The 20,003-nt window shown below is 50.3% G+C and overlaps 1 protein-coding gene across 2 annotated transcripts in view; it reads left to right on the forward strand.

The window, feature by feature from the left end:
- Positions 1-20,003, forward strand: part of LOC119450006 (neurobeachin) — a 319,496-nt gene that overhangs the window by 239,634 nt on the left and 59,859 nt on the right. For both annotated transcript variants that reach the window (XM_037713337.2, XM_037713339.2), the window contains exon 38: positions 14,476-14,593. In XM_037713337.2, coding sequence (XP_037569265.1) covers positions 14,476-14,593 — 118 coding nt within the window. The remainder of the gene's footprint in view (positions 1-14,475; positions 14,594-20,003) is intronic.

The raw sequence follows: 20,003 nt of genomic DNA on the forward strand, positions 1-20,003 counted from the left end.
CTGCTGATGTCTTTTAAGCTAATTTTCATTTTATGCAACCGCAAATTTGGGTTGTCGCGCTTTTGTCGTCACGAGGCTTCGACGCGGACGCAAGGACGCTATGGTGCAAACCCGTTTCCGATAGCTCACAACTTCTGTCGCAACTTGTGAGAAGTGTTCGCGTGAATTTAAGCGCGGTTATATGTTATCATCCTATGGCACGTTCAGACTAGCTATATAGCTGGAGAAGCCACGAGTCACATAAACTATAGCTGCGCTTAAGCGCCGGCTTTTATCAGTATATAGTGCTCTCATTTCCCGCTGCGAACACAGCGAAGTTCGCGTCTGGCTTAGCCGTATACGCTCGGTTCACCAGAGCCATATAGTACGCGCATATCGCGCAATTACTTAACTGCAGGCGTCCGTTGCCACGTCGTAAACTGTACGGGGCACTTTTCGCGGTTAGAGGGAGCGTGAAGACGGAAGCTTCTCGTTGCACAGCCGTCTGCCAAAGTGCCAGAGCAGACCAGACGCTCTCGCAAATTCTGCGCGTGCGCGCGCGCGCTCGGCTACCGCACGTGCGAGCATATCGTCGGCGATCAAATATAGTAGCTTTTTTACGACCGCGTCGCGGTCTGCCCCAGGGCTCCTTGTCTACTCGCGCATCGCGAAAAACCGCGAGTTTTGTGGGAGCATGCAGCAGAACCGCGGGCGTCTTGACGCGCTTGCCAAGTAAGCGTGGGAAACAGCTGTTCCTCGCCGGCAACGGCGGCGGCGTCCGATGCGCCTGTTTGTTTGCGCGCGTCTCATCCCCAGTCTCGACGAGCACGCATCTCTATACAGGCTCGTCAGTGTGCTCTATATCTACGTGGCTTCGTGAACGGCCCGCTATAGGGCTTCGTCCTTTCCGGAGAGCGGGAGTGGCGCGTGTTCGCGCAAGTACGTGCACGCTTGTGAATGAGCCTCCTTAGGGCGACCGTTATCGGTGAGACGGGAGCCATGCGCGTCAAGCATCCCCTATATATGCCTGCCTGCCTGCCTGCAGTGGCGCACATACATGCAGCACCCACGGTTCGTCGAGGCAGGAGCGAGGTCGCAAGTACGCGTCGCAAGCAGCAGCAGCAGCAGCAGCAGCTACTGTATGCCGTGCATCTGCAAAACCGTGCACTGTTACTAAACGTACCGCTACGGCTGTGTGACGTAAACAGCTGGATTGACGCAGCCAGCCGTGATTCGCCGGCCTTGTTCTCGGGCGTGATTGACGTACTGGCGGTGGCGCAGCGAGTGTCGACTATATATTCTGGTGCCCGCTGGTGCCCGCGAGGCTGGTGCCCGTGAACCGGCGACTAACAATAGCCAACTATACGCGACTAGCTATAGGGCACCGGATTAGTTGACACCAGAATTGGCTTTCCGGGCGCTGCACAATTTTCGTAAAGGCTCCCTGCGGCCGTCAGTCAGTGGACCGGCGCGTGCTTCCGCGACGCGCTGCATACAGACCGGTGGGGAACCACAGGGAGACGATTCGCGCGTTGTGTCGTGCTCCCCATGTCTGCTCTCCTGTATCCAGGCACTTGACGATCTCCAGGTGGGAGTGCTCGCCCCGGACTTGGACGCGTTGTCCCCTCCGGAACGAGAGCAGGGCTTCCTTCCGGTCTCCTTATCTCCCGCGCTACGCCGGTACGCATACACACACCGCGTCTGCTTTCCAATAGGCGTGGCCTGATGAGGCCCGAGTCTGCCAGGTCTTGGCCCACTAGCGAATGATGAAAGTAAAAAAAAAAAAATAACGTAAAGATCGCTCGCTAAACAGACGTGGCTCAATCACTGGCTGTGTTCGTCTTGCGCTCAGATCTTTGGGAGAGGAAAATGCGATCGAAGGATCTTGCCTTCGCACATACGTGCTCTGACTCAGATTTTCTGTTCGGATCCCTACACCGATCTATTCTACGGTTATGAATGTCCTTGGATGGGTTGTTCGGCTTCAGTATTCGACCGGTGTATACGTATACTATATACTATACAGACATGGAATACCGGGGGTCGGTTTCCAGAACGCCTGCCCTTCGCAGTGCCAGTCCGCCTTCATACATTTATTATGTCCGCAGCAGCGAGCACGCCTGAAGTAATATGCCCTCACCTTCATCTATCGCGGTGAGAAAGGGAAGCCAAAGACCAGTCTGACGACAAAGCTTGCGAATGCGAAGCGAGCTGGCGCCATCCTCCGCGAGAATTGTATGCACCACATGCATGTGGCGGCGGCTACGGCAGCAGAGGCCCTTCCTCCCTCTCCTCCGCGCGGACGGGTCTTTGGCGACCATCGAGGCTGAAGTAATGAAAGTGACGTGCCGTCTGGTGGCGGCCGGGGGATTAGGTTTCCCCTTGGCCCCGCCGGTATATATGCATGCGCTGCGGCCTCTTTTGTTCCGCCCGTCTCCTGGCCTCGGCCGGCCGGCAGTCCACGGTCCCCTAGATGCTGGGCCTTCTGCTGCAGGAGCACGGTTTGCCTCGCTGCATGCATACCCGTATCTGTGTCTTTTCCTTCTGGGCAGAAAGTCAAGCTGTAGAGGCATACAGACGCAAGAAGACCAAGGCGGCTCCTGTCCCGTCTTTTTGTTTTCCTATCGCCCCTTCCTTCTCAGTTTGCTTTCTTTTCTTTCTGTCTTTTTTTTTCTCTGTTTTTTAAGCTTGTTTGCAAAGTATCCTGCTATTCTATTTGAAGAAAAAAAATCGGGGGAAGGGGGGGGGGGATTTTTTCAAAAGCTACCAAACCCTATTCAACTCGTCCCATCTTTTCTGTTTGCTCACCGTGCTTTTTATTCGTTGATCAGCTTCTCTCCCGCCCTCTTTCAATGTTACGGGCATTTTTGCTTATTTGTTTATTGTGTACAGACTGATTTGAACAACTGGACAATGTACTCAAACGAGCAGCGAGCCAAAATGTATAGTTTCCGTTCCACGTCGGTTCCCTTTCCTACCTCGCGTCTCGTCTTGCCGCGCAGTTTGTATTAATGCATTGTTTGATGGACCCTTCTCTGCTGCGTACAACACCCGTTGTCCTCTCGCTTTCTGTCGTCGTCCCCGGATCGCGGTGTTGTTTGGCTGTCCGCATGATGGCGCGTCTTCGAAATCACTCATCCGCGTAAACGATGCCCCCCTTTTTGCCGTCGTCGGGTCTTGTCATCTTTCCCTCTGCCGCCAGGCGGCGTCTTCGGCTCCGATCGTTCTGATCGGGGCGGCAGCGAATCGGTGGTGGATCGAGCGGAATGCCTTTCAAGAAGCGCGGAGTTCTCCAACCTATGAGGGCGAGTGGAGTAACCGCGCATGTAGTAGATATGTATACACATATGCTTCTTCGGCGACTAAGCAAGCATCAACGCTATATTCGCTGTTCTCTCCTCCTCTCCGCCGCGCTCTTGACAACAATGACCTCGACCGCACGTATATCTCTCAACGCTGTAGGTGGGTCACCTAAGTGCACTCCATGCATATGCGACTCCCGAAAGGTGTCGGCACCTTATCGGCGGCGCTTTGCGTCTACTCGCCGAATACGCGACGTCTCACCCTCAAACGCGCGGCAACCGCCCTGTCTCTATATCTTGCGCGGATGTGTACTATACAGCTTGAAATCCGAGCGTACTTATACACCGGTGGCCACTGAGCGATTGCGCTCCGACGCCTCCGAAGAAGCGCGGTATCGGGGGCACCCAAAGCATTCCTTGGTCTCACCCCCGCGGCGCCTCCTCGCAACAGCTCCATTGTCGCGATTTGTACTCGCGTACGGCCCTGTATCTCCGGCAACCGGCTAGGCGAGAAAAGAAGAGATGCACCCGAAAGGGGGGAAAAAAAATGAAAAGCGAGGGTGTCCCAGCGACACCTTGTTCACTGCGGTTTCCGCCTCTCTTGAAGAGAGCCGTATCGATTGCTCGCTCGATCGGGCCGCTCGCCGACAATGGGCGCGTTGTTGTGTGCGTGCTCCCGGTGGAGTGGGCTGCGTCCGCGTCGAGTGGATCCTTGTAGAGGCGCGCGCGCGTTCTCGTTGAGAGCTGTTTGCACTGCTCCATCAAAAGGCGGCTCCTGAACTTTGTGCAAACATGCCGCCGCCGCCGCCACGGCGGCTTTCACGCACTGTCGCCTCCGTGTGTGGCTGGCTTCACGCTGCGCAGGGGACGCGAACGAGTCGTTTTCACACCTTCTTGTACGCTTTTTTCCCCATTCTTGCCTCTGTGACTATATACCGCGTCTATAGCGAGCTCATATTCCTTCATATTCTTCTTTGTTTTTTCTAACATCTCACCTTGTCTATGACTTGAGGACATGCGCTTATACGACCGCACTGCATTCGATCTTCATTTGCTTCCTCGCTGCGTGCACAGTAGGTGGATTCCATAACACTCCTCTGGTGTTTGATTCGTTGAAGTAATTAGTGATTGTAGTTTGTTATCTCGCGCAGTTTATTCCAGTTTGAAAATGCATAAAATGTATGTGGAATTCTGCATTTTGTTTACGTCAGGGTGTGCTTGTTAGCAATTCACCCAGACTCTTTCGCAGCACGGACAACACACGGAGTTGTTGTCTATAGTACTCGCACTTAGGCCGAAGACAACCGCTAGAATACGTGCCGACAAGCGTTCATTAAAATGAGCTCACATTGTCTAGTTATTTTTTTATTATTTTTTTTATGGAGGTGGTATAGAAGTATAGTGCTGTCACTGCCGGCAACGGCTCCAAAAATGACACTGTCGCTGGAAGTGCTACAGGTTATTTCCGCCAAATGTTGTTGCTTTGGCGCTCACTGAAAATGTAGAGCGGGAACCTAAATGGCGGGATCCAATACATTTAACGAAGCGCTCTTCTTTTCCTGTGTGCACCAGGAACGATGTTGAAATGAGCCAAAGAAATGAGCCAAAGAAGTGACTGTAAAATTAGCGATGGACTGACATAGTTTGTATATATAGAGATTTCGTATACAGAGATACCAAAATTGCGCTGTTTTTACTGACACAGGGTAGCATCACATAGGTTACAAAACAAACCAAAGCAGAAGTCTGGGGAACACGACCTTAGCCTATGTACCTCTCGCCTAAGTATATAGGCTCAGTGCATGGTTTGCTTGCCTTCGCTAAATACATCGGACATCGGGATACCATGGATTCAACTTTGTTCTCTACCTTGACTGTAAAACTTCGCTTCAGATACCTATTGGGACCCTCACTTCGCAAAAAAAAAAAATGTAATAAGCGTCATCGCCTCTATGACTTGACGTTGATGTTACGCCAAGTGCATCGCATCTGTTCAGCTTGTCATTTCTAAGCAAAACGTTTACTTGTTCTCCTTGCTCGTCCAGCCGTTTACTTCTGCGGGCTCTCTCGACTCTGTATACCTTGCGTGTCGTGGACGCATATATAGCCACGGAGAGGACGCGTAATACAGCACACGACATTCGTTGTCCGGAGGCAATGGTTATATCGCGAGCTGCGGCGATTAGCTCCCCCCTTCCCATTTCGCTGGCCTCGCGCTTGCTTGTAAGCCGATTACGGAGGGGTTCACGCGAGAGATGGGGTTTAAAGAGGCATGGGAGTGTGCGTGGACCCACGGTGGTTCTGTTGCCGCAAGGCGGCCCCTCTCGAGTTCCGCGGTCAGTATCTCTTCCCATGCACGCGGTGATTGCGTCAATACAGCCTGGTTGTAAGATCACGACGTGTTTGCCAAGGGCAGTCTGTTCGACTAGAGATACAGAGCTATACAGGGACTACGGTTCGTGATCGTGCTGTTTGCGTTCATAGCCGATCCCGACGCCCCTTTCTTCTCAACTCGTGTCATCTCGTTTTTGTGTGCTCGCATTCGTTGCCGCGCAATAACGCCCTGTTTGCAGAGCGTCGAATCAGGCGAGCGTCTCGCTCGTATATGTAAGAGTCGTGCGTACGTTAAACGGCCCCTCTCGCTAGTTTATACGAACAAGTGGCGGTATAACGGCAACGGGACGCATTTCTCAGTCGCCAGACGGGAGGCTGCGTTCTTTCTATTTTTGCCCGTCAAAGCTCTTCCTTGCCGTATTTTGTTATACTGTCACCGTTAAAGTGAATCGGAGCGTGCTTGGCGAGGCCGTTCCACCGTATACCGCCACAGCTGCAGTTGTCTCATAAAGCATACCGTGAAGCATAAAACGTGGCGTACGATACAACGCGCGCAGTTCAACGCATATATATATAGCGATAAGCTATAGCAGTTGGACTGTCAGACTATTTTATTCGCAATTTCTTTTTTCTTCAATTGAGGTTTTAAAATGCGACGACAAGTGCTTGGTGGGACGCCGCCGCATGAAATATTGTACTCAAGACACTGCTGTCAACAGCCGCGCGGCATGCACTGTGCTGGACGCGTGAATATTGGCACGCAGCTATACGTGGGCGTGACTTTGACCCTGCACGTGTGTCCTTCCGTTGACGTCATAACCTGTCGAGATGACGCAGCGATCGGAGAGAGACAATATACAGGCAGGCAGTATAGATATTTAGATGGACATGCAGTGGGCGTCCGCGGATAGTGTAATCACAGCATTTGTTGGTTGACCGAAATGCCGACTTGAGACGAGTTAGCTCGTACATGTAGGAGACGGGTTCGCAGATCTACTCACGTTCGCGGAGGTGCGTTCTTTGTGAAGAGTTTAGTTCATTGAGTTCACGACCGTTTATATATTGGCCGTCTACAAGGTTCTTACACAATTTGTCCCCACTACCTTAGAAGTATTTATAACGGAGAGATGAAAACTAAGACTTTGTGCACCGTTTATACATAGCCGACGTACGGAGTTATCCTATTAGCTATTTTAAAGTCTACATGTATACTATCTGCAGACAGACTGGTTTTAACAAGTTTATTTTATTTTGTCCGGTGCTGATAAACTTCTAATGGGGTTGTTTGCAGAGAGTCTATTGACATTATACGACGAAAACTGGAAGATCATAAGTCCACAGGGTGTTTTTAGACAATCTATACAGACGTCCCAGGAAAAAGAAGGAAACGTCGGGAACATTTTTTAAAAGTTATTATTGCTTGAGCAAGCTGGCGATCATCGCGGACTTTCTCAAGGGATTCAGCACTCATAGTTGCTTGTAATCGATCAGAACGTGATCAATACATTCGTGATACCATTGTTATATATGCACGAGATCGCGGCTGCCGCATTCTGATGGAAACGGAATGTCAAAAAAAAAAAAAAGAAACGTTGGTGTATATCGCACTTTTGGCACACATTTAATAATTCCAACATGGTCTGAAATTATCCGGATCCCTCCACTATACGGCGTCCCTCATAATAAGCCCACTGCGCAGTTTCTGAAAGACAAACCACACAATTTTATTTTTAGTTTTTACTATTCTAATTAGTGAGAAACAATGTTTAGTGTTTGCTACCCCTTGAAGTCGCTTCTCCACTTCACACCACCTCTCATTTAGGCTATATCGCGCTCCTCTGATATCTTCTGTATGGGGCGCAAATGATTGCTGCTCCGCGACCTTCGCGAGCTCGCTGAGGCTAGTCACTTTAGCAGTCTATACAGATTCTCTCTCACTCGCTCGCCCTTCTTTCTTTCTATGGGCACTGGCAGCCGATACGCCTATACTCTCACATTGGGCAAAACATACAGTGCGCATTGCGCTGTTTTATGTGATTGAATCGCTGCCGGAGCATGACATATATATCCTATCCGAATGAATAATCGCGAACTTCTGTACTTGCCGGAGGAAGGGAAGGCCGTTCGCCTTGACCAGGAACGTAATATACCAGTGGCCGCGCGCGGGAAAAGCGTCCCTGCGCTTCTCGAGCGCGATTTTTCTTTCCGAACTCGAAAGCAAGGTAAACTGATCCCGTCTCGCGAGCACCGCGATTTTCTATACGCAAGACTAAGAGGTGGCCCCCGGGAGAAAAGAATCGCTTCCTCTCTCATGAGGCTATTTGGAGGCTAAGAGAGAAGGCATATATGGGCAAGAAAATATTCCGGTGGTCGCGCGCGCAATTCCCTGTTGTTTCTGTTTCGCGCAACCAAGTAGGGGGCGATGCAGGAGCGAGATAGAGTCCGCAGATTGAGCGCGTCGCGTCCTCCCTCTCTCTCCTTCTTCTCTTTCCTCCCGCGGTGCATTCTGCGGTCGCGCAGGCACCGGCGCCTTCTCCTCCTGCTCATGAGGCCGAGACTAACAAGCGAAAGAAGAAGACGAAGAAGACCCTGCGAACTTTTTCTCTGCCACGGGATGCCGGGCCCCGATAAGGACTCGCGGCGCATGCATGGGAAGGAAGAGCGCGGACGACGGTGCCTTGTCTTTCTCGGTTCACCATTTCTTTCTTTCTTTCTTTCTTTCTTTCTTTCTTTCTTTCTTTCTTTCTTTCTTGAGCTCAACTGCACCGGAGGTGCAGTCAGTCTTTCGTCGTGGACACTGAGTCCTCGTCTTTTTATCTGATGAGCCCGCGCCGTTTGTCAGCAGCCTCGACTCGAGGCTGCTGTCTCTACAGCGCTGATGCGGCTGAAGTGTCCGTGCGAGCGCAAGCGTCTTCCAATCGTCCAAGTATACATACACCAAACGGCATCTTCGTCCGTTAATTTTCGTCTGTCTCATGCAGTTTCACTCGGACTTCTTTTTTATTTATTTATTATTATTTTTTGCTGTGATTTCGAGTTTCTAAACTCCATCGAATCCAGCAGAAACGTTCGGTCGTGAAGGCAGCATGCATCTCAGTCTTTTTGTCTCTGCGCTGGATCGGAGAGCGTTTGTCTTCCGACGCGCTCGGTCATCCGATCGCAACGATAGGAGCTCCATCGTGGCGAATTTACGGTTGACTTATCGGAAATGCATACAAACGCGTCGCGGCGGAGCGCGCTCGGGAAGCTCGCCGGAGATGCAGCCGGCTCTCCATCACGCTTGTCCTTCGCGAGTGGCCGGCATCGATCGCGTTCGTGTATACTTTTGGGACGTAAGCGGTGGCGCTTAGCCCCGACGTATAGTCTGTGATGACCGAACCCGCAAAGGCACCTGAGAGAGAGAGAGAGCAGTGTGATGGCGCGTGCCTTCCCCATAATTAAATAATCTGCTGTTTCTTTGCCTGAGTTGCTGATAAGCTTCTGTTTTTCTCGGTCGCCTCTCCGATCATGTGGCATGCAGCGTTACCGCATTCGAGCACGTTCACCTGTAGGTTCGAAATCAGATTGTGAGCTGTGCCATAGTTGGATGCGTGTGCGAAAATTCCTTTAGCGGCTTTTTTGTGCATGATGTCAGTGGCTATGGCTTGCCCTCGCTACAAGCGCCAACTGCTTACGTGCACTCATTCGTGCGACGTACTAATGCGGACTCCTTTCCTTATGAGATATTCCGTTGGCCTTGCGCATGCGTCACCGAGCCTGCTTGCGCGTTTGAAAGGGGGTCTCGCTCAACGAGTAGAGAACAGCATTGCAGTAATCTGGATATCTGGTTCGACAACTACTTTGTCGAAATTGTTATAACAGTTATTTTTGTTTCGCTGTCATTTTTTTTTTTTTTTGCTTATTGGTCCTTTTCACAGATGTAGAAAGAAGCTTAAATTGAGGTAGGCGTTAAATATTACTTTTGTGACGTACGGCGTGGTGGGAAAATATCCTGCCATGAGCAAGTCGTTTCCTGCAGACCGTCCAGTGTGCTCCACCTAAGGTCTCATGACTCACGCAGATACTCATCGTATACGTGCCCGAGAGGCGCACCGGAAACGAACGTGTTCATCACGGGTCCAGAATTTCTATAAGAAAACTTAGGCAGGTTTTTGTGAAACACATATGTGGCCCGAATAGGACACACACGAAAAGAAAGACAAATTGACCCACGACATGGGCGGCGTTCGCGTCGCCGCCAATGCGTGTCTTTCTTTTTGGGTATGCTCTAGTCGTGGCAAAAATGTGTTTTAGGAAATCAACATTGAACGCTATCAATCGCTTACAACTAACGCTTCGCAAATAATACAATTAAAACTTTTATATATACTCATCATTGACGGATTGCAAACGAAGAAATTCTCAAGTATACATGTCCAAAGTTTCAGGCGGTCTTGTTGACAAGAAATCGCTGTTTAACATAAAGGTGATGTTGAACAGTTTGCTTACAACAGCAATCCTGACACTTAATTTCATCGCTCGATGGAGTGTTTTCTAAAGGCTCCGATTGCATTTTGGATATTTATGTGTACGACGCTCTCAGCGCGTGTATACAGTGTTAAAGTTTCTCCAACTTGTTTATCCCAACGCACGTACGTATTTCTATGCAAAGGCGTAGGAATAATATAATAATTATATTTACGCCAAGTAGTTCGTAAACGAACGTGTTAGTCATACGGCAAGTGTAAGTGAAGGAAAACACGAATTCGCGTAACTTTAACATTTCCCCGTACCTCGACCCACCTACAATACTTAAATTTCTCCTGCGTGGTGCTCCTACAGCACACTTTATTCCCACCAATTTTCATCTTGACAAGCCTGAGACACCTCTAAAACGGCGCACTATTGAGTGTACGATTAACAGAATTTCTCCCAACGGCGCTTATATTTACGTCACACACATTTTGCTTTTCCATGCACGAGTGCGTAACATTAATTCCTTCCGCACATGCGCAACATCCGTTCCGATATTCATCGCGCGTATAGCTCTAATAGTTCTCTGAATAAGCTAGCGTTCGTCTACATTCGAAGCGGGCGTTTCATCATCTTGGTGAAAGCCAGTTTGTTAATCTTTAAATTAAGCTGGTGCAGCTCAGCTGAACAGTAACAAAGAAGCAAACCCAAAGAAGTGATTGGATGCGTTGTACTTGTTTAGTGGCACTATTTCGATCGGCTTCTTTTGTATCGGGCATTCTCCACCGCATCTATATAGGCGCAAAAATCTTGATTTACGTTCGCTAACTCTTGTTACGGTATTATAATACGAAATCGAGGAACAGATTGTTAGTTTTATATATTTTTATTATGCAACTGTGGAACACCAAATTGGGCTCGCGAGGTGTGTGGAGGCTTCGACTGGACGCGGACGATTCTGCGCTAGATTGTTCGTGCTTGTAAAGTATAAGAACACGCTTGTAGCGTGTAACAGCTTCCCGGTCGATTCTATATATAGGAGGAAGACGGTGGTAGCGTCCACGCGCGCACGACTTGATAAAGAGTTCCGTGCGTCGTCTTTATCGGCGCGAGGTCTAGCTTGCTGATCTGTAGAGTGCACGGACGCACGCGTCTGTTGTCTCGTAGTGTTCAAGTTGCAGAAATGCCATGGAGTCACGCGAAGCGGGGTCGCGATGACTTTTGCTCAAGCGCCGCGTGGTCATGTCCAATCGCACATGTTGAGGCGCATGGGTCCCGCTTTTCCTGCGTCCGCCGCAGGCCTTTCTGGCGTTCGTCGCACGCGCCTGCGAAGCGTTCCTCTGGCTAATGTGATTTGGATGGGGATTCGCAATCGAATTAGAGCCCCCCCGCTGTATCGATCACGTGATTGCGCTCTTGCGCGCGCCGCCCACTGGCGTCGGGCAGGGAAGAACGCGGCGCCCTCTAAACGGATTAGTGCGCGCTGCTAAGTGCGCGACTCGTCGTCCTGTGTACGCGCGCGTTCTCGGTCGAACAACGCTAACGGCGTGCCCGTTCCTTTTTCCCGTTTCAAGCGCGTGCTCTGTGTAGCTGGGGCGCCGTCGGCGAGGGGACGTAATGGACGCTTGCCGCTGGGCTCTGGGCAAAAACGCGCATGAGGCGGGCGTCACGGCGCTCGCCGCTGGAGGCCTGCGCGGAGTGGTGCGACGGCCCCGCACTTGGCGCACTTTTCCTTTCCGATTGGATTCGCTTGATGCGCTTCATCCACGGAGGGGCTAGCTACTGCTTCATCCTCTGATGTCAGAACAGTGGCGGCTTGTCCGTGCTGCGCAGCTGACTGAAGCTTCTCGCGATTCTGGCGCGCTTATGGAGGGCACCCACGATGCAGCCGAGTGTTGTTTCCTTTTCTGTTCTTCTTCGTTGCGGATGAAATCTTCGCTCGCTGAGTTTCAATTCGGTTCGATTTATTTCTCGTTGTTCGAAAGGAATGGGCCGTGTTATGAAAAGGGAAAGTGTATATGGAGGGTGGGCTGCAGGATAAGATGGAATGGTGATTTCGGTCGCCTCCGTAAGTGCGGTATAAACACGAATAAGCTCGGACTGCAGTTACTTAAAGACTCTTCACTTCGTACAACCCAATGTTACCTAACTGAATGTCCAGATTTCTACATTAGAAGATGGTATAGTTCTGAGGAGATGTGCGGACGTGAAGAGGGCTGCAATTTTTATGTCCTTCTGACTGGCTTCTTGAGCCGTCGATATCGTTCCGGGTGCATAGCGCATGCATATACTCACTTTTTATTTTAGTCAGACGTTGCAGACTGCGCAGCCCTGTGCGAAGCCTGCTTACGTTTTCGCCAACATCCGCTGCCTGCCAGACTATTACATGTCGTTGTTGTTCTTTATTCTTTTTTTTTTCTCCTTCTTTCCATCGTTCCGCGGCTGCGCGCACGCGTGAGAACGCGAACACGCGAACATTGTTCATATCGCAGTGCGTGCCGTACGGCGCCGTTCATTCGCACGACGCGCCATACTCGAGAGATGGACGCGGCGCTGAGTGGGGCCTATTCTACAGTCTCTCAGCGCCTCACCCTGTGTGTATACCGTAGCTACCGCTCGCGGGACACCGCCGCCGAGGGAGCGGTGCCAGCAGCTCCGCCGCCCGGCGGGTGGGGGGCGCGAGACCTCGCGACGGGCGCCGATGAACGGGAACGATTACGCGCTGCGCCGGTTCCTGTTACGATTGCTATCGTCGCTGCCGCCGTCCCATATGGAGTGCCTAATGAAGGCCCGCGAGCCCGAACCCGGGACTATACGCACGCGTCCGTCGGGGTACAACATCCCCGTCTGCTTGCGGCTGCTGAATCGCTGCAGACCGCGCGTCTGAGTCGCGTGCTAAGTTCGGAGCTGTGGGCGCGATAGGCAGAGCTTCCGCTATACCCGGGGCCAGATCTGGCCGCCGCATCTCGAAACTGTGTGTGTGGCGCGCGGTTCCAACAGAATATAACGCCACCGCGACGTGTTACACGCTTCAGACGGGCGGAAGAGGGACGGAGTGTATGTGATGAAGAGTAGTAGGAATGAAAGTACAGAATACGGGTGGTGAATACGTTTTAACGCCTGCCGTGAAGTGGCGGGCCACCGGTCCGGAACGTGTATTCCGAACGACGGGGCTGTGCTCCCCCGCCATGGCGCCGAGCGCTCGGCCGAGGCTGTCATATAGTACATGTAATCGCGCTTCCCCACGCGGTTTGCGTGCTGTGCTACAAAGACGCGTTTCCAGGAGCAAGCGCGCGGTGTACGCGCGTTGTCGGAGCACGTGCTCGTGCCCGCTCGCGCTGATTGATGCCCCTCCGCGATTAGGAAATTGCCGGACTCCTTCCTCCTCCGCGCATCACTCGGCAGCCGCGCTTCTGCGGCGCTGCGTGGGCGACGGAGCGGGGTGCGGTTGTTCGCAACGCGTTTCAATCTGCGACCGGTCACTGGGGAAAACGCGCGGCCGCCGCAGCATCACAGCCCCCTTCGGCGGCGCCCACGAATTGTGTCTCACGCGTACGTGAGGTGCGCGGGTTCACGGGAGGGCTTTGTTTATCGCCATTCTGTTCTCTGCTTGGGTGGCTTGGCCACCATCGTTCCGCTTTTCTTACTATCGTACCTTAGCGCTTAGCGCATCGTGGCGGCGTGGACGCGCATTTTTCTGCCTACGTGCACAATAATTTATATGCGACGTATGTGGGATATTTTGAAGCATTGGCGTGACCGCAAGCAGAGAGAACACACACGAACTTGTCGCAGTTTTAATGCATGGCGCCTGCAATGGATCTGCAAACAAGTTGCAGTTGATTATTATCTACATCTTAATGTTTAGGTGCTCATCACGATTTTTTTCTTCTTCGGTGTATCCATAACTTCAGTGCTTCGAAAAGTGCCAAGAATAACGGAAGTGCCGCGAACGCTGCCTCAAGGGTTGTTTCTTCAGAAATAATTCTACGTCTTGCTAAGGAACCACCGTGCACAAAACATGTATCATGCTTTTAGCTATGTGTTAATCTTCGCTGGGTGTGTGCGGGGCCGTTCACGTACTTAACCTGGACAAGTAAGTCCTTGTCCGACCGTCCTTTTGAAGCAGGCGCAGCTTTTTCAAAGCAGTACCAACGTATTATCGGTATTTCTTTTTTTTTTGCAAAACTCTTAAAAACTTTGTTATGTGCGTCACTTGAAATGCATATCCTTATTGAAATAAACTAATTGATATATATAATCGTGTTTTGCCTTCTTTCTGGGAATTGCCGTCCGATGTATCGATGTCGTTGTTGTGACTGTGCCATGGTGTCTGTGTTGCACAGTGTTGACTTCAGCAGAGCCCTCTCGCGTTGACACGTGCCTCGGCGTTGATTTGTGTGCGCAGGCGATCAAGTACTGCGACCATGTGCATGGCAAGTGGCATTTCTCCGAGATCCGGGCCATCTTTTCGAGGCGCTACCTCCTGCAGAACATCGCGCTCGAGATCTTCCTGGCTTCACGAAGTGAGTGCAGCTGGCTTGCACTTGTTTTGTTTGCTTGCTTGCTTGTCTGTTTGTCACATCATTGTTACATTACAGCGCTTCCCATCGCCGGCTGGTCAAGTTGGGGCGTGCTCGTATAATTTTTTTGTTAAAGAATTCTCGTTAACTGTAGCATGCCAGTCTCCCCGATTTAGGAAAGAAGAACAGATAAAACTCAACTCCATAATTTCACCTCTTCCGTTACTGCGTTGGCTTTTGTGAGACTGAGTCGTTATTGCTTCTGTCAAAACACCGTTGTTTGTCAGGGATGCGCCAATCCTTGGTTTATTGCAGCTAATTCAAAATGTAAAGGGGCAGTCCTTCTGAGGAATTCTTGTTTCCCTATATATACAAGAACGCCTCTTTGTTTGTAAGTACTCGACTGCTGTAAGAACTCTGATGCGCAAACGACAGAACCGCCGCGTTAATGCTCAAATACCGTCGATATGTTGGCGTGAATGTTGAATAAAGCTGCTTTGCAGGATATGTTACTTACTACGTGCACATGTGGCTGAGCATTGCATGTCAAGTTCGATGACGGTTTGAATGGTCTCGGTTAGAAAACAGATATACGTAGCTTGGGTTAGTTAAATGCAGAATTGTGGAATTTGCTTTGGGCTTTTCGAAAATATCACGTTTTCCCGCACCACCTTAGCCGAGTGGCGGTAACGGTCACTTCCTGCTTACGTCATTGCATGCAGAGGGGAATACTCTCCTTAGATTTGCCCTGATGGTCCATATACTAGCGACGACGTCACTATACCGCCCTGTGAGCAGCTAAAGGTTGCGCCAAATTTGAAAGCGGTATTTGCGTCAGCTTTAAGGCGTTTTTCAGCATACGTTTGCCTCCTCATAGCCTCTGGCGAAGTTTATAGATGGTGGGTATAACTTATACGGGCTGAGACCTTTCACCAATCGCGCTCGATGATTATGATTTCTTTCCTTGAGAAGCTCTCAGGCTTAGTTTTGGTACACATGCATTTAATTACGTTAGGGCCAGACTTGCGGACAAGGTTCGCATTCTTAATTTGCTTGTCCCAAGCTGCCATTCTTTCAGTAGTCCGGTTGTCTTCTCCCCATCATATTTTTTGCAAACCAGTGGCTTCATCGGTTATCGTCGAATGTCGTGCGAGCATGCTGTATTCTCTTATTGCCAGAATTACTTAACTTGAAGAAAGAACATTTCAATTGACCATAGAAAAAATCGGGCAGATCCCACTCCCTGTGGGAATCGATATTATGCGAAGCAGTGTGCGGGGAGCCTACCAAGTTAATGAAACGACCGTGAGAGCACCAAGGCGTAGGCGGCTGTTTCATAACCTACATGACACGCATGTCGTGACCTATCATTTATGTTCGTCATACACTCTTGTGATACTATGTCAATTTTGGTACATGCCAAGTTAGCGAAACGACCATGAGAGCACTGAGACATAGGCGGCTGTTTCATGACCTACATGACACGCATGTCATGACATTCATGTCATGAGCTATCATTTATGTTCGTCATACACTGTTGTCATACCACGCTAATTATGGTACATATGAAGTCAACGAAACGACCATGAGAGCACCAGGACGTAGGCGGCTACATACTCTCAAAGTGGCAAATGTTCGCCAAGAAATGAGTCGCATTTAATACTTTTATACGAGGTTAGAACATCCAAAACTAGTTTCACACCATTTTCTGTGCACTGATTGCATTTTGTGGGCTCGTAACGAGAAACTGAAATGGGTGTCTTCGAATAAAAAATATCTTTGTATTCGCATATTTTCGCACTGTGCAAACTTTGAATTGGCAGGCTGTGTCCCACCTTATGGCTTCTTCTTTCTGGGGTTTTACGTGCCAAAACCACAGACAGTATTGGCGACATACGTGACGACTGCAATTTTTGCACCTGAATGGACGGCGCGAGTTTCTTGGAGCGCTCATCCTCGTTGTAAGCTACACGTGCAGAGTTTTCTTATTAATTTTTAAGCTCAATATGGTCACACGCCGACATGTTTTAAATCGTAGCTCTTAGGCGCCCGTTCCTGCGGCAGGCGTCGGTGCCCTCGTCGTAACCGAGCGAACGAGTACAGTGAAGCATGAAAGAGCGAACGCGGAGCTCAGCGGGGGATGAAAGACGGCGATAGTTAAGAGAGCGCGAGGAGGGAAGCGGAGGAGGAGGAGGCTGTGGCGAAAGCGTGAAAAGGAAAGCCTAGTATACCGCGCAAGACGGGCTCTGCGGCGACGATGGCTACGAGATGGCGCCAGAGTAGCACGCGTCCTCCGTTCACCGAAGACGTCAGCGATAAGGCATGCCTAGAAATGGTCTTTAGGCGCAAAAAATAAGACACGGACGACAGGTTAAAAGACGCGGACTGGCGCACACTCGTAACTGGTTTTTATTTTTCACGATGCTTCACTTATATACTCTCAGAACATAAACAATGAGTTCACATAATATAGACACCAAGCCTAATCACATCCTATCAGCAAGGAAACTAAACTCATTCTCGTAAAGAGAGAACGGCGGGACGCTAATACACCGGTCACCAAACTTTCTTATATACATCGCCTCTGCTAGTTCCCCTGCCACCGTATCCTTACTTTCGCGTAATATGCATGCGTTTCCCAACAAAGGTTCACACGTGCACACTTTGCAGTGATGAGGCAAATGCGAACCTGTCCCATTCTTGATTGATAGTGCATGCTCTCGTAGGCGATCATTTATACAACGGCCGGAGTGTCTAAAGAATCACACAAAGTGATTTTTTTTTTTTAAGAAATGTTCCGTTGGTGTCGTGTATAGGATTCCTTTAAGACTGTGGCAAAGTATACATCGGCCAAACTGGCCGTTGTATAAATGATTGCCTGAGTACTCGTGACGCTTGCGGCAGAAAGGATGTTCCACATCCGCCGCCAAGCTTTGTGAGTGGTGGCGCTGGCTAACACTCCCAGAGTTATTTCGAGTAGTAAAAACAAATACCACAGAAAGTGGATGGGAAAACGGCGCCGCGGTAGCTCAATGGCAAGAGCATCGCACGCGTTATGCGAAGACGTGGGATCGTTCCCCACCTGCGGCCAGTTGTATATTCATCAATTTTTCGTGTCCATTAATTTATCATTTCTTTAATTCAATTAGAAAGTACAAGTAATTTCCCCTATGTTCTCCTTGGTGTCTTTGTTCGTTGGATTCTTAATGTATATATATATACAGTGTGTGTGTGTGTGTGTGTGTGTGTGTGTGTGTGTGTGTGTGTGTGTGTGTGTGTGTGTGTGTGTGTGTGTGTGTGTGTGTGTGTGGTGTGTGTGTGTGTGTGTGTGTGTGTGTGTGTGTGTGTGTGTGTGTGTGTGTGTGTGTGTGTGTGTGTGTGTGTGTGTGTGTGTGTGTGTGTGTGTGTGTGTGTGTGTGTGTGTGTGTGTGTGTGTGTGTGTGTGTCGCAATGCTAGTTCTTAACAATTGCACGTGGTGCACGTACCCTCGGAGTCGATCGTGTGCCGCCTTTGTGTTGACGAACGGCCTGACGGGAAATGTATGTTGGAGGAATACTTTGTCGTAGGCACTCTAACTTCTTGATCACGGCTTTCAAGTAAACTATTTGGCGGCAGTACTATAGAGGAGCCATCGTCGCTTAGCGCTTCGAGGCGGTCTCTTTCTGAAAGATTAATTGTAACGAGCTGCCTCGGTGATCTGACGAGGACACGCTTTTATACGGCTTGACACGGCTGGTGGCCGCACTGTTCATTCGCCGAAATTAAAATGGTCCATAGGACCGTGTAGGCTTCAACTGGTCGGACTATATCGGACTCGTCTGTCATTTATTAAGGCATTGTTGCGAGCCTAGGCAGCGCCTTATTAAACCGCAGTTTCCTCTATAAATCGGTAAGTAACCACGCAACCCGATCGCGCCCGATGGCTTGCTGTAGTTATTTGGCACCGATTTACGCGACACTCAAGTCACACTTCTTATTTTGTTTCGCAGCCGAAAGGTATATATATGAACGCTTTCTTTATTCGGCATTCGCGCAAATATCTGAAGCTAGGCACGCGTCTGTAAGAAGAAAAAAAATAGAAAGAAAGGTAGTGTCGCTCCAACGGCAGCTGTTACGTTCCTCAAATAGTGTAACGTATAGTTTGCGGCCTCCCGAGGCACAGCCGCGCGAATGCTGCAGGGCTGTGGGAGCCATGACACCACGCAGGCAACCGGCAAGCTTCTCTTTCCTAGCCGAATCCCTCTCCCGTACTTAGGTTGCGGTTGGGCCTTTTGGGAAGAACGTAGGGGTTGTAAGGGGGGTGGGAGGAGGGTGCACGCATACTGTAGGCGTTGATTTAAGGGGCGCGCCTTTCTGTCGCGGCGCCGAGTGCGAGCTCCGCGCGCAAGCAACGAGATTTACGGCGCGCGCCGGGCGTCGTCGCGCCGCCGCCGTCACCATGGCGCGCATACAGACGCGGCAGCCGCGATGCGACCCTGCCGCTTTGGCTGCAGGCTCGAAGCTATGAGCGTTGACGGCTCACCGCGATCTGCCATGCGGTGCAGTGCGTGAATACCCTTCAGTGGCGAGCGTTTTGTGCGCGGCCGATGCAGTTGCTGTTTGAGCCGTGCCGGGCATGCAGAACGGCGGCTTTTTAGTTTTGCACGATGTCAGGATCGTTGCCTCTGAGAACAACAAGCATGGCGTGACATTCGACGTGACTGCGCTCCACAGAATGTAGAGAAGCTGTACGCTCGGCCCAGATGCTTGCGATGTCGACGCGCGATCCGTGAAGGCCTTTTCCAGCACTTTTGTAGTATGAATGCATGCGCTGCGCTTCTTGCTTTGAAAAGTTGGTGGCTTTACCGGAGCACTAACCATCGTAATGCGTCCCATAACAGGTTCCTGACTGCTGTGATCACTTGATTGCCTTTGTATGGGACAAAGAATCAAATGCGGTTATTAACTATAAGACCCTATAGGCAGGGACACAGGCACCTATCTGTATTTGAGCGTAAGGTGTTTCGCAAATGGTGGGTTAAAAAATCCGGTGCAACCACTATAGTATACGGTATTGTTGGTAACCAGATTTCCTTAGCGTACCGATACAAGTCTCCCGCCGATCGAAGAAAATTTAATGTTCGCATTTAATTAGGCAAGGCACAGGAAACACATAGTTCGCAAGTTTGATACGGACACTGCAGGGCCGCTATTTTGTAGCGATGCGTTATGCTTTATTCTATGCTAGTCTTATCCATCGCTCATGTCCGGCTGATCCCGTTGATAACGTGAGCTGACCTTCGCTCTGACCACTGACCAAGCGCGAAAAGCACGAAAAGGCATTAGCATCGGAAAGGCATCGCTACAAAATACGGACCTAGTTCTGTATATATTATGATTTCTTATACTATCCCAAAATGTGACATATGCTAT

The sequence above is a fragment of the Dermacentor silvarum genome, chromosome 4 (assembly GCF_013339745.2).
Source record: "Dermacentor silvarum isolate Dsil-2018 chromosome 4, BIME_Dsil_1.4, whole genome shotgun sequence".
Lineage (NCBI taxonomy): Eukaryota > Metazoa > Arthropoda > Arachnida > Ixodida > Ixodidae > Dermacentor > Dermacentor silvarum.